Source organism: Hemitrygon akajei, chromosome 3 (genome assembly GCF_048418815.1).
Source record: "Hemitrygon akajei chromosome 3, sHemAka1.3, whole genome shotgun sequence".
In the NCBI taxonomy this organism is placed as follows: domain Eukaryota; kingdom Metazoa; phylum Chordata; class Chondrichthyes; order Myliobatiformes; family Dasyatidae; genus Hemitrygon; species Hemitrygon akajei.
The window spans coordinates 161,357,868-161,371,801 of record NC_133126.1 but is presented as its reverse complement, the minus strand read 5'-3'; the positions used below and the strand labels follow the sequence as shown (position 1 = coordinate 161,371,801).

The following is a 13,934-nucleotide window of genomic DNA, read 5'->3' as shown; positions in this document are numbered from 1 at the left end:
TGCTGTGTGACAATGCTCAAAAATTCTAAGCACCAAATCAATTTTTTATTGAATAAAAATTGTGGTAGAATTATTTATGTTGCAATTCTGCTGCAGTGAGTACAAACGAATCAATAGGTTCAGAGAGTTAATGCACACAAATAAAAAGAACATTGTAACGGAAGCTAGCTCCACTGTTAAGTCTGTAACCTATTTTCATGTAACCTTCAATATACATTTGACCTCTAGAAAAGGAGAAGGACAAGAATGAGACAATACCTGGCTGATTGGTGCCATAATTGGGCACTATGGGTGATGCTTTGCATCCGTTTTGATGTCCTTTGCTTGCTGGTCTTGCATAGTGTGCTGCACTGCCTCAACTTTGGGAAGGGCACTAGTGTATGCCATGCTATCACTTGGCGGTAGTTAAGTCATGACATCAATCAACATGCAGTGCTGATTTAATGTCAATTTCTTCAAATGTGTCATGTGTTTAATATGCATGTCTGAGCAAATGTTCTGCAACAGGATAGACCACTGACCTGTCCCATTTAAAGGTGTAACCAGTACTAGCTAGTCATTGAATGTTAACTCAAGTGATGTGCTTCCAAAATTCTCCAGGCTTTGAAAGTAGTAGAAGGAGCCTTTTAGTGCTCATGGAGTTTGCATTCAGGACTTCTCCAATGACTCCCAAAGGTATGGAAGCCACCCTATAATGTGTACTCTGTGCAGGACATATGTAGAGCAGAGCAATCTGCATAGAGAGGGAGGAGCAAGGAGAGAAAGACTCTCGACACCAAGGGAAGCCAAATCCAAAACTCACCTCTGAGGATGTGAAGCACATATGATTCTTCACCATCTTGAAAGAAAGCAACAGTCAGAGTGAGCAGGCAGCTTGGCCAAATTTGCAGCCTTGCTAATGAAGCAGGGTGACTTTGCATTGTCAACACCACAAAAGAATTCAAAGGTGGACTTGCACTTTCTAGATGCCTATTTTGTCCGTGAGCTACACATGCCTCAGGCTGATCAGTGGCCAGTATCCATGCAGTGCCTGCTTGTGTGCACATTTGTCTGAACTCTGAAGTGTTTCTCAAGTGGTCAAACCTTGAATGTTGGAACAATGTTGACCAGTATTGAAGGAATTTCAGATGGCCACAGGATGCAACCTTGAATATCACTTGCCCTTGAAGTCAGGACCTCAGTCTGTACTTCCTCGTCTCAGCAACAATAGCCTAAGCTGATAGATTGGATGATAGAGCACCAGCAGAATGATCATAGTAGTAGTGAGAGTAGATAATAGATTTGTTCTTCACAAAGTCATAGCAACAACCAAAGTAGTACTACAACAATCATTAACAGCCCTGGAGCTGGACTGCAGGGATCACATAAGTCCTTTTCAATACAGGCATTCACATTCATGAAAGAATTATTCTGAGCTTGCCCAGCAAGTGCAAATTCACCTTCAGTGTATAAATTCTGGGCTTCCACTGCAGCAGCCTAACATGTATAGCCTCTGCTTATGGTGCAGCAGCAGCAGAGACAAGTCTCATTAGATAGTTCATTGTGGCTAGGTCTGGCTGAGTTCCAAGATCCATACAAACCTGAAGCATTGGTCTCTTCCGTATTCCTTGCTCATTCCTCCTTGTGTGGAAGATGCCGGGGAAGATAGCTGAATGCACTAAGCATTCGACGTCAGCTGAGCTTCCTGAGTCTACAGCAAAGCTCGCTATCTGAAGTTTGGTATTTCTGGTACCCTTTTGCCCTGCCCTGGCTGCAGCACACCCATGCCTAATTACTCCCCAGATACCAATTACATCTCCTGTAGAAACGTACTTGAGCTGGTGAACATGGAAATGGAGTAGGAGCAGGGCCTTCTCGTCACTGTCTTTGCACTCTTTTATCACCACCACCCGAATGAATGGGTTGGTTGGTGGTGCAGAAAGCCATCAAAAAGCTGTATGTTTATACTACAAGCCAGTTGTCAATCAGATATTGACAAGTGGATAATTGAGCTTGGGCTGAGCATGATCTGGAATGTGACAATGAAGATTAAGAACGGAAACTCATCCTCTCAAACAAGCTTTGACTTGCTGCTGGCAATAAACTTTGTCTGCAGTGAAGTGAAGTGTTGCGCCCACACCTATTGCTTACCAGCTTGTTGGCGCTGGTACTGATGCTGGGGGTACAGCTGTATGTATCTTGCTGCAGGCATTGGTGTCTGTGCTGGCTGATGCTGTTGATGGTACTGGTACTTGTGCTGGCTTTGGTGATGGTGCGGGTATTGGTGCTTGTTGCTGGCACTGGTGCTGGACCTGTGGTGTTACTGGTATTGGCTCTGCCTCAGTTGCTTGCTCTGGTCCTGTGCTGGTGCTGGTAATACTCTTGGCAGTAGTGGTTGTATTGTTGCTGTTACTCACACAGGAGATGAGGCTGGTTTTGGTGTAGGCTCTAGTCTTAGCACCGATGCTGGTGCTAGTGTAGACACTGGCACTGGTGAGCCCAGGTTCTAGCACTAGTTGTGTTCACCTAATCCTGATAGAGAGAGGTGTCTTTCATTGTCACAGATGTGTTTGGGTGATGTGATTGCCATACTGGAATAGTTGGGAAGTTACAGAATACAACCACAAATCTTGGAGCACTGGTTAATGTGTGTGTTTATGAAGCTTAACCCCAAAAGTTAAATGATAGAGAAGTTTTGTTGGTTGCTGGTGGAAGGCAAATCAAATGTAATATTACAGACACTTTTTGTGAGACATGGCATTTGAAGATACTATGCATGTGAGATCTTTGCAGTTTTTGCTATAGGCCCTTGACCTGTTTTGAGTCCAAATGAGTACAGGTCATCTCTCTTCGCAATCTCATTCACTGCGTGAATCCAGAATCACATGTGGCATCTTACACTTCCTGAAGCTATACCATGTCTACCTACTATCAAGAGATCTAAGATAACTTTCATTGCCAAATTCTCTCAACCTATTCTCATAAGGCATGCTTCCCAATCCAGGCAACATCCTTGTAAGTCTCCTCTGCACCTTTTCTATAGTTTCCACATCCTTCCTGTAGTGAGGTGACCAGAACTGAGCACAGTACTCCAAGTGGGGTCTGACCAGGGTCCTATATAGCTGCAACATTACCTCTCAGCTCTTAAACCTAATCCCATGGTTTATGAAGGCCAATAAACCGTATGCCTTCTTAATCACACAGTCAACCTGCGCAGCAGCTTTGAGTGTCCTATGGACTCAGACTCCAAGATCCCTCTTAGGAGATGCAATGTGATTTTAAGCTGTTTAAACCAATTTTAGCTGTTTGGAGACTCTAACAAAATTAAAATGCACAATGAGGGCTGGCAAAAGTCTGATATCATGATAATAAAGAGAGCAACAATTTGGGGTGCAGCAGATTGAATGGTTGTAGAAATATTGGGAGTTCTGATCCCCTTGCTGATTTATAGAATTATCCACATGAAGAGTATAAGACATATTAGCAGAATTAGGCCATTTGGCCCAACAAGTCTGCCATGTCATTTGATCATGGCTGATTTATTTTCCCTCTCAACACCATTCTCCTGCCTCCTAGCTGCCATCTTCTTGTAAGATTTCACATAAAGTAATTTGGGAGCTGAATGCAATATTCTCCAGAAGGGTGCCAAGATTTTGATATGAGATTAACTCATTTCCATGACTTTGGATGTAGGCAGTTTGTGCCGTCAGCAGTTTACTTTTGTGCAGTAGTCAATAGTAACAAGTCTTAATTAACCAGTGTTAATTTAACCTCTAAATTGGGTATGCTAGCATCAATGATTTTCAGAATTTTCCCTAAACAGAGCTTACCAATGCCCTCAAAAATATTGTGGTCCACATGCCTTACCTCACCAATGACCATCTGCATGTGAGATACCATTCATGAACTGAGAAAGTTATCCATGAGGCATGGTGCTGCTGTTCGGAAAACATGCCATTTTCCATCTCTGGCACGCCTGATATTTTCACCATTATTGGATACTGCATCTTATCCTAATTAAAAACAGTGCAGTGTACATCAATTCAGAGCTACCAGATTTATGATCAATAAGAAAAAAATCTATTTTGTAGCTGAATGATTGATCATTCAATTTACAATTAACAAGAGAGGAATCTAAAGTTCATAGGCATTTGATGTTATTTCCTGGGCTCTTGGGGTGTAATGAAATAGTGCCACCTGTTGGCAATAACAACAAATACAGTATTCAATTACTGATTTTTCACTGAGGACAGAAGCCCAAGACCCTAAATAATGAATGTTTACTTGTTTTCTCAATATGACGGTTTAAGCCAAAGGCTGGTGAGGTAAAATAGTCTGCAGTAACCTTTTAAAAATAGAGTGAGTAAATTTAATTAGAATTTGTTGTAGCCTTTCATTTTATGCTAACCTTATATTTGATTTCTTAATGAATCTGGACATAGTTATAATAAATTTGACACAATTATAATGGAATATGGCAATTTAATGTAGCCTTCATGGAATGAGCTAATAAAAGTAACATGTACATATTTCAAATTCACCTCACATCACTTTGAACTGGAGTAAACAGCTTTGAGATACTGTTGTGGGATTTCCAAAACAATGATTGATGAACTTGCCCTTTTTCTAGAATTGCACCCTTGCAATATCTAATTTTTAACTTTTATATTCACATTAATTATATGGTTATTATTAGCTTCTAAAATTGAAGAGATAATTTGCATTTATACAGAGCCTTTCATGACTGTGAGATGTCACATAGTACTTCAAAATAAATTAAGAATTATTTTTGAAGAATGTTCACTGCCATTAAGGAGGGATTCAGAGCAGTTAATTTGTTTATAGCAAGCTGTAATAACATTGAAGAAACAGGAATATTTTAAAATGCCAATAAGCAATCTTATGGAATTCAATGCTCAGAATTACTTGGATGTCAAAAGTGAAGGCTTGAGTTTAATTAGAAAAGATCATTTAGATTCTTTGTTTAGTTTCCCGCTCCCTCATTCTACTTTAATACGCTTTTTCAAGGCCCTTAGCTGCACTGTATTCAAATGGAAGTTGTGATTTATGGGAATGACATCACAGCCTTTGCCTTCATTTTTCCTTTTTTTTTGTCTATGCACTTTGGAGAACTCATTGGAGAGAAATGTGTTTTCTTGTGTTTTCCACAGGGTTGAGGAAAACATGAGTGGCATAATAAGATCAAAATTGTTTGGGGAAGCTGTGTTTGGCAAGACGGATTTCCCACAACAATTTCACTCAATAAGCTGCACAAGTAATATGGCACTGTGATCATAATTCAGTGTGGAGTGAGGCAAATGTGAAAAAGAATACTGGAAACTTGACTTTGGCCCTGTTACAAATTAATCTCCTGTTCACAAATTAAGCAGAATCAAGTTCTGCACTGGTGATAAAATCTTACCCCAAAACCACAACTAATGAAATCCAAGTTAGAATCTGCATTCATTCATTCCCTGCTATTATCTGTCAACAGGAAAGAACAAATTAAGCTACCTTTACACGTGGCTGTTACTTTTTGACAATTTCTTTGAATTTTAAAGTTAAACATAATATATTCTCAGCTGTGGTTAAAGTATAAGATATACTGAAATGAAAGGGTGAAAGTATATTATTCCATCAGTTAACATCTTATAGAATATAAGGCAGTACATTCACCTATTGCCCCGTTTTTCTATGTTTATTCCACATTCCAATGCATTTTATTCTAATTTTATGCTTGAATCTTTGCATAGGGAAGATCTGATGATTTGTGATGATGTGCTAATAGAGAAATATATCCCTAAACAATTAATGAAACATGTTTCTGCCATCATCTCAATAACTACGGCATTTCTTCACTGTTAAGGAAAAACCTCTGGCTAGAAACGGCTGTTTATGTACATTTCTAACCCTAATTTGCATACTAATCTATTTTGCAATGATCCTTAGTTTCTACTAGTGATTGCACAGGAAGGAGGTGTGCCCAGACCCAGAGGGAAGCACAGTGACTCCCATTTCCCACCACAGATCTCCTTACTTTACTTTCATGGAGTCCTTTGCTGCTGCTCTCTGAGAGTATTCTCTGCTAGCTGCCCACGTTTGCAAATGTGTGGAAAAATTTTTTGGTACTAGATAATTTTTAACTTCTCACTAATTTCCTTCCTTTTTGTTAGTTCTGCAAACTGTGCCAATGTAGCCCAAACAGAAAGGACGAACTCAATTTCTAAATGTTTACCTCAGTGCTATGCGTGCAACAAATGGATGATAAACAAAGGGGGTCGATGTTGAATTGTGATGTACCTTTAGGTTTTGGATTGCTGTAGTGTAGTCTGAATCACACTGAGAATGGGCTTCACGTATTCTCTTATGGAGGTTAATCAGAGGATTTATTGCTCTTGGAAAAAACAACCCAGCTTTTAACGTGTGACTTGTGACAAATGAAGCATGAAATATACTGGATTTAAAACACTTTGGAGCCTCAATGGAGGGAGATGTGTTTTTTTTTTGTACATTCCACAGGGCAGAGAAAAAACATGAGTGGCTGGATAAAATCCAGATTGTTTTGAGGGAGCTGTGATTCGGGAGGTGTGATTTCCCACAACAATTTCACCCAATTATCTGCACAAATAATGTGAGTATAATTCGATGTAGAGTGAGGCAAATGTGAAAGAGAATCCTGGAAGCTTGATCTTGGCCTTGTTAAAAATTATTCTCACGTTCAGAAATTAAGCAGATGCAATTTGTTCCATAACTTTTGTTGCTAATTTGATTTCTTTGTGGGTCAATTGATGTACTTCTACATCATTTAGCAAGGACAGTTTGCCAGGATGCTTTCATAAATTATAAATCATCCATTCTAAACCCAAAAGAAATAAAACACACATGGCAAATGTTTTCTCACTGTTAATATTAGCCGATTCATAAAGAATGGATTGAAAATCATTGTTCTACAATAGTTGGTGATCAGAAAGCATGTGGCCAACTACTAGCTCTGAATTTTGCCAAGAAACCTATTAATCATATCTAATATGTTATTTTCTTCTAACCTCAGATCTGCTAAAGGTTATAGAGTACAGCATCTTATTGTTTCATGAAGAAATACCTGTTAACATACATGGTTATCAATTAAAAAATCCATAAAATCCAAAAATACAGCGTCTTTACAGATGCAACTAGGTAGCTAAATGAATGAGCCATTCAGCCCTTTGAGTCTATCATGTCCCTAACAGAACAATTCCTTTAGCTCAGTCTGTCCTCTCCTTTTTCCCTGTATCCCTCCATTTTTTTCTTTCTTACATGGCCTTACTCTCTTTTGGATCTTTTACCACTTATCTACAGTAAGTTGTAATTTATATTGTCAAATTAACTTGCGAGAAGATGAGAAAAACCGGTGGAAACGCATACCATCATAAGGAGAATTTAGAAATTCCACATTGTCAGCACCCAAAGTCGGGTTTGAACCCACGTTTCCTGCACTCGTGGGGCAGCAGCAACAACTGTTGCATCACCATCTTGTTCTTCGATCTCCAGTTCTGTGCCGACAGATCTGCTCTGGATTTGCCTCACGTACCTCAGACGTGAAACTAGGACTTATCTCCATTAGGCCTGTGCAATTCCTTCATGGATCGATGGATCTCCAACAGATAGTACAGTGAAAACAAGTTTATCCATCCTTTCCACTTGTGTACCCACTTACTGCAGACCCCTTTCTGGTATCTACATCCTTCAGCACTGAACTAGCTGGGTCAGAAGAAATCAAGCTATTCCTGGTGAAGGGTATGAAGTATGCTTTTCCAGAATATATTGTATGCCCTTGATGCTTTCTGTGCCTCTTCCAATTGCCTTTTTAAAAATGTATTTGTTTAAAGGGAGGGCTGAGGCTGGGGTTCTGACTGTCAAGGGCAACACCAGCTGATCCCAAACTGCAAGAAACCGGTGGTGAACATTGCTGTGATAAGTAGTAGGAGCCTATCCCCTTTGTCCCCATAGTGGTACCTCAAGTAACCTCTGGCAACCAAGTCCAGGTCCGGGCCTTCACATGTGGCTTTGCTACCAAGCCTGGCGGGACCGTTTCTACTGACAGGAGAAGGGGCAAAGGCGGGTTACTGGCACCTTAAAGCCAGTCACTTTCGGTAGATGGGACTCATCAGCCATGGTTGACAGTTCATCTAGGAGAAGGAAAACTCTGATCTCAAACTCTGCTGCCTTGTGGCTTTCCACTCTTATAGGGAAAGCTTTGGAAGTAAATTCCAAGGGGAAAATCTGGAGCTGGAGTCCCTAAGTTCAATGCTGACTGGATGCTCCTGTGACGCTGGTGGTGCCAAACATATCGATCTCTGCTGTTTCTTTGGGTTCATCGGATGCATGGAGAGGGGGAGTTTGCTACAGGGGCTGCAGCTTGCCTTCCATATCGTACTGTCCTGGTCTGCGTATTCAGACAGCTAGGATGTTACATCCATGGCCAACCCTGACCAATGGAGTCCTCAAACATTGCTGTGATGTTCTGGTGAAGAAATTCCCACACTTGTTACAGAAGAACTTCCAGCAGATAGGTACAGAAATGAGAAATGGGCAAAGATTTCAAAATTGGGAGAGTATAGAACTTGGAGGGGAACCTGAAGGTGGCATTCTCAAACACCTCCTGTCTAAATTTGGAAGTCTGATAGCGTAGTTGATGGGCTTCTTTGTCTTGGAAGGAGTTAAGCTTCTTGAGATCCTTATTATTTGGATACTAAAGACCCATCAAGATCCTTCAGGATAAGGGTAGCATGGTAGCAAAGTAGTTAGAGGTGGCAGAATAACATAGAAGTACGGGTAATGCTATAGCAGTGCCAATGACCCAGGTTCACTTCTGCCACTATCTGTAAGTAGTTTCTTTAGAGTAAGACTGCCCTTCAAACTTACTCAATGCTTATCAGATGTTTACGAGAGTGACTTACACAAGTTGACTGGACTGGAAATGACTTTGCCACATCTAAATTTTGTGATTAGGGTAATGTGTAGAGGCCCATCTGTCTTTTTTTTTTACTTTTGTTTCAATATTGCAGTCATCTTCTAACTGAATAGTTGGCTTGACTATGCCAAGAAAGGCACTTAAGAGTCAACCACATTGCTGAGGGTAGCGAGCCACATATGGGCCAGAATGGGTAATGATGCAGATTTCCTTCTGGGAAAGACATTCCTGAAGCAGATTTGTTTTTAAATTAATTGGTGGTCATCACTTGCAAGGTGACAAATGGTGATCAACTATTGATGTAATACAATTTGGTAAGAACCTGCATATTTAAAACTGCCAGGGGAACTCATTTGAACACATGCAAGTAAACTATTCTGGTGTGAAAGTTTAGAACAAAGGACACAACCAGAAAATTAGGGATAGATCATTCAGTAATGAAACCACACTGCATGTTTCATATAACTTAGTGACAATGTAACTCCCTCAAAAGATAATTGGAAGGTCAGCTTTTTTTGAACAATGCTCCTAAACAATGGAATTTAATACTATTTAATAATAATTTAATAAAACTATGAGGGATGCAGACTCAGTTGACACTTTTAAATGCCAGCTCAAAACGTGTTTATTTAACCCTGCTTTTAATACAGTAACATCTTTTATCTTCACGTTTTCACGTTATCTCATTGTAAAGCACTTTGAATTGCATTCTCTATAATACTAATATATTATTAGTATATAATATGTTTTTTATTATTAGTTTGTAGATTTGGAGATTGTCGCAACCAATTGAAAAATTAAGGACTGGGATCAACAGTTTTCCACTGCTACAGGATACAGTGATAAAATAGGACAACTGAGTTCACACATCAAACTTTGTGCTTGCGTGCGTGCGTTGCTTTTTAAATACATTTTATATCATCCTAAATTATTTGATCAAGCTTCAGCAAATGAGTCTTTGGAATCAAAGATCGGAAAGAATACGATATGATTTCACATTAGACCTTTAGTAAACTAACTGTTTGAAAGACAAGAAATGAATCGAGACTAAAATAATGAATTGATGGAATATGGACAACCCTTGCTGCTACGCTGCCCCGGAACCTTAGATTCCGAGTTCTTGTTCTGATCGGACGGAGTTTAGGGGAGCACACCGGTTGTTATGGCGTGTGTGGCGTGACCGACTGACGACCGGGGCTATGGGCAAGAAAAAGAACGGCAGCGGCGGTGGTCTGGGGCGGGCCATCATCCGCGACAAGAACCAGTTAGCCAGGAACCCGAGGAAGGCGAACAACTGGGTGAGTGGTGAGGGACTGTTTACTGTAGGGAAGCAGAGCTCTCCCCATATCCCGAACTCCCCCGACCCTGCTTAAGGCTTTGACTCACTTCGGTGATAATCATTCCCTGTTACCTCCAACCCTCTCTCCTATTCTTCCACCATAAAAGCACTGAACTTCCTTCCACATCGAATAGATAATCTCGCATTTCCCTATCTGCGAACTTCTCGGGCCCCCAGTTGTACTTTTTAGTAACTTGGTAACTGTCGAATCTGGCATCGGAATCAAGAGTTATTATCACCGGCATGTGTCGTGAAAACTTAGCAGCAGCACACTGCAGTACATGATAATATAGAAGGGGGAAAAGTAAATCAATTGCGGTAAGTGTATGTATGCAGATTAAATAGTTCGATTAAAAATAGTGCAAAACAAATAATATAAAGGAGTGAGGCCGTGATAGTGGGTTCAGTGCTCATTTCGGAATCGAATGGCAGAGGGGAAGAAGCTGTTCCTGACTCGCGGAGTGTGTGCCTTCAGACTTCTGTACCTCCTACCTGACCGTAACAATGAGAAGAGGGCATCTCCTGGGCAATGGGGGCCCTTAATAATGGACACCTGCCTTTCTGAGGCACTGCTCCTTAAAGGTGTCTTGGATACTGCGGAGGCTAGTACCCAAGATGGAACTGACTTATTTTCCAACTTTCTGTAGCTCCTTTCCATCCTGTGCAGTAGTGTGCACACCCCTCACACACTTTACCAGACAGTGATCAATGCACTTCATCTAAATAATTAAATTTAGAATTGGCTGGCAGACAACATGTAACTGGTCCTTTTCTAAGTAGTAGGCAGTGACAATTATAAACACGAGAAATTCTGCAGATGCTGAAAATACACAAAATGCTGGAGGAACTCAGCAGGTCAGGTAGCATCTATGGAACTGAATAACCAGTCGATGTTTTGAGCAGAGACATGTTTTTCATGTTCGTGTTCTCAGGACTGGAAAGGAACGGGGAAGATGCTAGACGAAAGAGGTGGGGTGAGGGGAAGGAGGATAGCTAGAAGGTGATGGGGGAAGCCAGGTGGATGAGAAAGGTAAAGGGCTGTAGAGGAAGGAATCTAATAGGAGAGGAGAGTGGACCATGGGAGAAAAGGAAGGAGGAGGGGACCCAGGAAGAAGCAAGAGGGAGGAAATAGTTTATTTACCCAGAAGGGGAAATCATGCCATCAGGTTGGAGGCCACTCAGGTGGAATATAAGATGTTGCTCCTCCACCTGGAGGGTGGCCTCATCGTGACACAAGAGGAGGCCATGGACTGAAATGTCGAACAGGAGTCGGAATTAACATTCTTGGTTACCGGGAAGTTCTGCTTTTGGCGGAAGGAGCAGAGGTGCTGGATGAAGTGAACCTCCACCGATGGGCCTTGCCAAGTTAGGGGAGACCACACTGGGAGCACTGGATGCAGTTGACAACCCCAGCAGTGATAATTGCCAAGTTCATTGCTAGGACCCCAGCTATTCATGTCATGTTTAGATTGGGGAATTAAGTGCAATATCAGGAAATCTGCAGACAATGTAATGAAAGAAAGCTTGCAGGAACCTGAGAAGGCAAAGAGTACCCTGCTTCTTAGAAACATAGAAAACCTACAGCACAATACAGGTCCTTCGGCCCACAAAGCTGTGTTGAACACGTCCCTACCTTAGAAATTACTAGGCTTACCTATAGCCCTCTATTTTACTAGTCTCCATGTACCTATCTAAAAGCCTCTTAAAAGACCCTTTCGTATCCGCCTCCACCACTGTTGCCGGCAGTCCATTCCATACACTCACCACTCTGAGTAAAACACTTACCCCTGACATTTTCTCTGTACCTACTCCCCAGCACCTTAAACCTGTGTCCTCTTGTGGCAACCATTTCAGCCCTGGGAAAAAGCCTCTGACTATCCACACAATCAATGCCCCTCATCATCTTGTACACCTCTATCAGGTCACCTCTCATCCTCTGTCGCTCCAAGGAGAAAAGGCTGAGTTCGCTCAATCTGGTTTTATAAGGCGTGCTCCCCAATCCAGGCAACATCCTTGTAAATCTCCTCTGCACCCTTTCTATGGCTTCCACATCCTTCCTGTAGTGAGGAGGTCAGAACTGAGCACAGTACTCCAAGTGGGGTCTGACCATAGCTGCATTTTCTTAAAATGAAGAAAATTAATTATTGAAGCAGTGATGTCCTGCTAGAGTTGTAGAGGGTTTTGGGGAGACTATGCCTTGACTATTGGTCATTTTGATCTCCTTCCTTGAGGAAGGGTATTCTTGCCATTGAGGGACTGCAGCAAAGGGTTCACCTGTCTTATTCCTGGGATTTGAAGACTGATGTATGGAGACATATAGGCTTGAATTTGTTGGGTTTTAGAAGAATGGAGAGCAACTTACTGAAGCATTAAATCCTGATGATGGGATAGTGCAGAATAAATGAATGAATGTCTACTGGAAACCACTACATCTTCCCTTTCTTTCTTCTGATTTCATAAAGCAATTTCATGAAAGCCAGGATCAAATCTGAGTACACCACATTGCTCACTGTAACACCTTTCATGAAGGTAGTCACGTCAGTGGTAGGGAAGCTGTGGAAATATGATTTATGAGCATTTAGAAATACATAGCTTAATTAGGGACAGTTGACATGACTTTGTGCAGGATAGGTTTTGTCTTATTAACTTGATTGAGTTTTTTGAGGAGGTGACTGTGGTGATCAAAGAGGGTAGAGCACTGGAGGTTGTCTATGTAGATTTTCATAAGACATTTGATAAAGTCCCTTGTGATCATCTCATCTAGATGATTCTGGGCATTTTGACTCAGAATTGGGTTGCCCATGGAAGGTGGAGCATTGAAGTCATTGGTTCTTATTCTGGGTGGAGGTTCTTGACTAAAATAGTGCCACAGGGATCTATACCGAGACCTCTGGTCTTGATTGTGGATTGGTAGCTTTACTGAGAGTATAAAAAAATGGTGGTGTTCTGGATAATGTAAAAGTTGTCAAAGGATACAGTGTGATTATAGATCAGGTGCAGATGTGGGTTGTAAAATGGCAGACAGTTTAATCCAGGTAAGTGTGAGGTGTTGCACTTCGGGAGATCAAATGCAAATAGAAAGTACACATTTAATGGCAGGACCCTTAACAGTGTTGATGTACAGAGGGATCTTGGGTTTGAAGTCCATAATGTTTAAGAGTTGATAGGATGGTGAAGAACGTGCATAGCATGTGTACCTTCGTTAGTTGAGGCATTGTTTTGAGTCACGAAACTAAGTTGCAGCTTTATATAATTCTGATTATTCTGCATTCAATTCTAGTCATCTTTTATAGCAAGGGCATAAAGGCTATGCAGAGATCTCAGAAGATGTTTACTAAGCTGCTGCCTGGTCTAGAGCACATGTGCTAAAAGGAGAGGTTGTACAAACTGGGGTTCTTTTCTCTGAAGCAGCAGAGCCTTCTGAAGGAAATTTATAAAATTAGGAAGGCATAGGGAGAAAGTTCAAAGGAGATATGTGTGAAAGTTTTGTTTTTACAGAGTGCCTGGAATGTAATGCCGTGAGTCTGATGAAGGCATATATGATAGAGGTGTTTAAAAGACTCTCAGATAGGCATGTGAATGGAGAGATCTAGATTATGTGCACAAATAGTTTGTCGAGTCATCATGGATTTAAGAGCCTATTCCCCTGCTCTGTTGTTCTGT

General features: G+C 41.2%; 1 protein-coding gene across 1 annotated transcript in view; it reads left to right on the top strand.

Annotated features, from left to right (window-relative positions):
- Window positions 1–10,045: 10,045 nt before the first annotated feature.
- The window catches only part of lsg1 (large 60S subunit nuclear export GTPase 1), a 31,501-nt gene continuing 27,612 nt past the window's right edge, over window positions 10,046–13,934 (top strand). Inside the window, exon 1 of the mRNA XM_073041180.1 lies at window positions 10,046–10,230. Coding sequence (XP_072897281.1) covers window positions 10,132–10,230 — 99 coding nt within the window. The 5' untranslated portion in view covers window positions 10,046–10,131. The remainder of the gene's footprint in view (window positions 10,231–13,934) is intronic.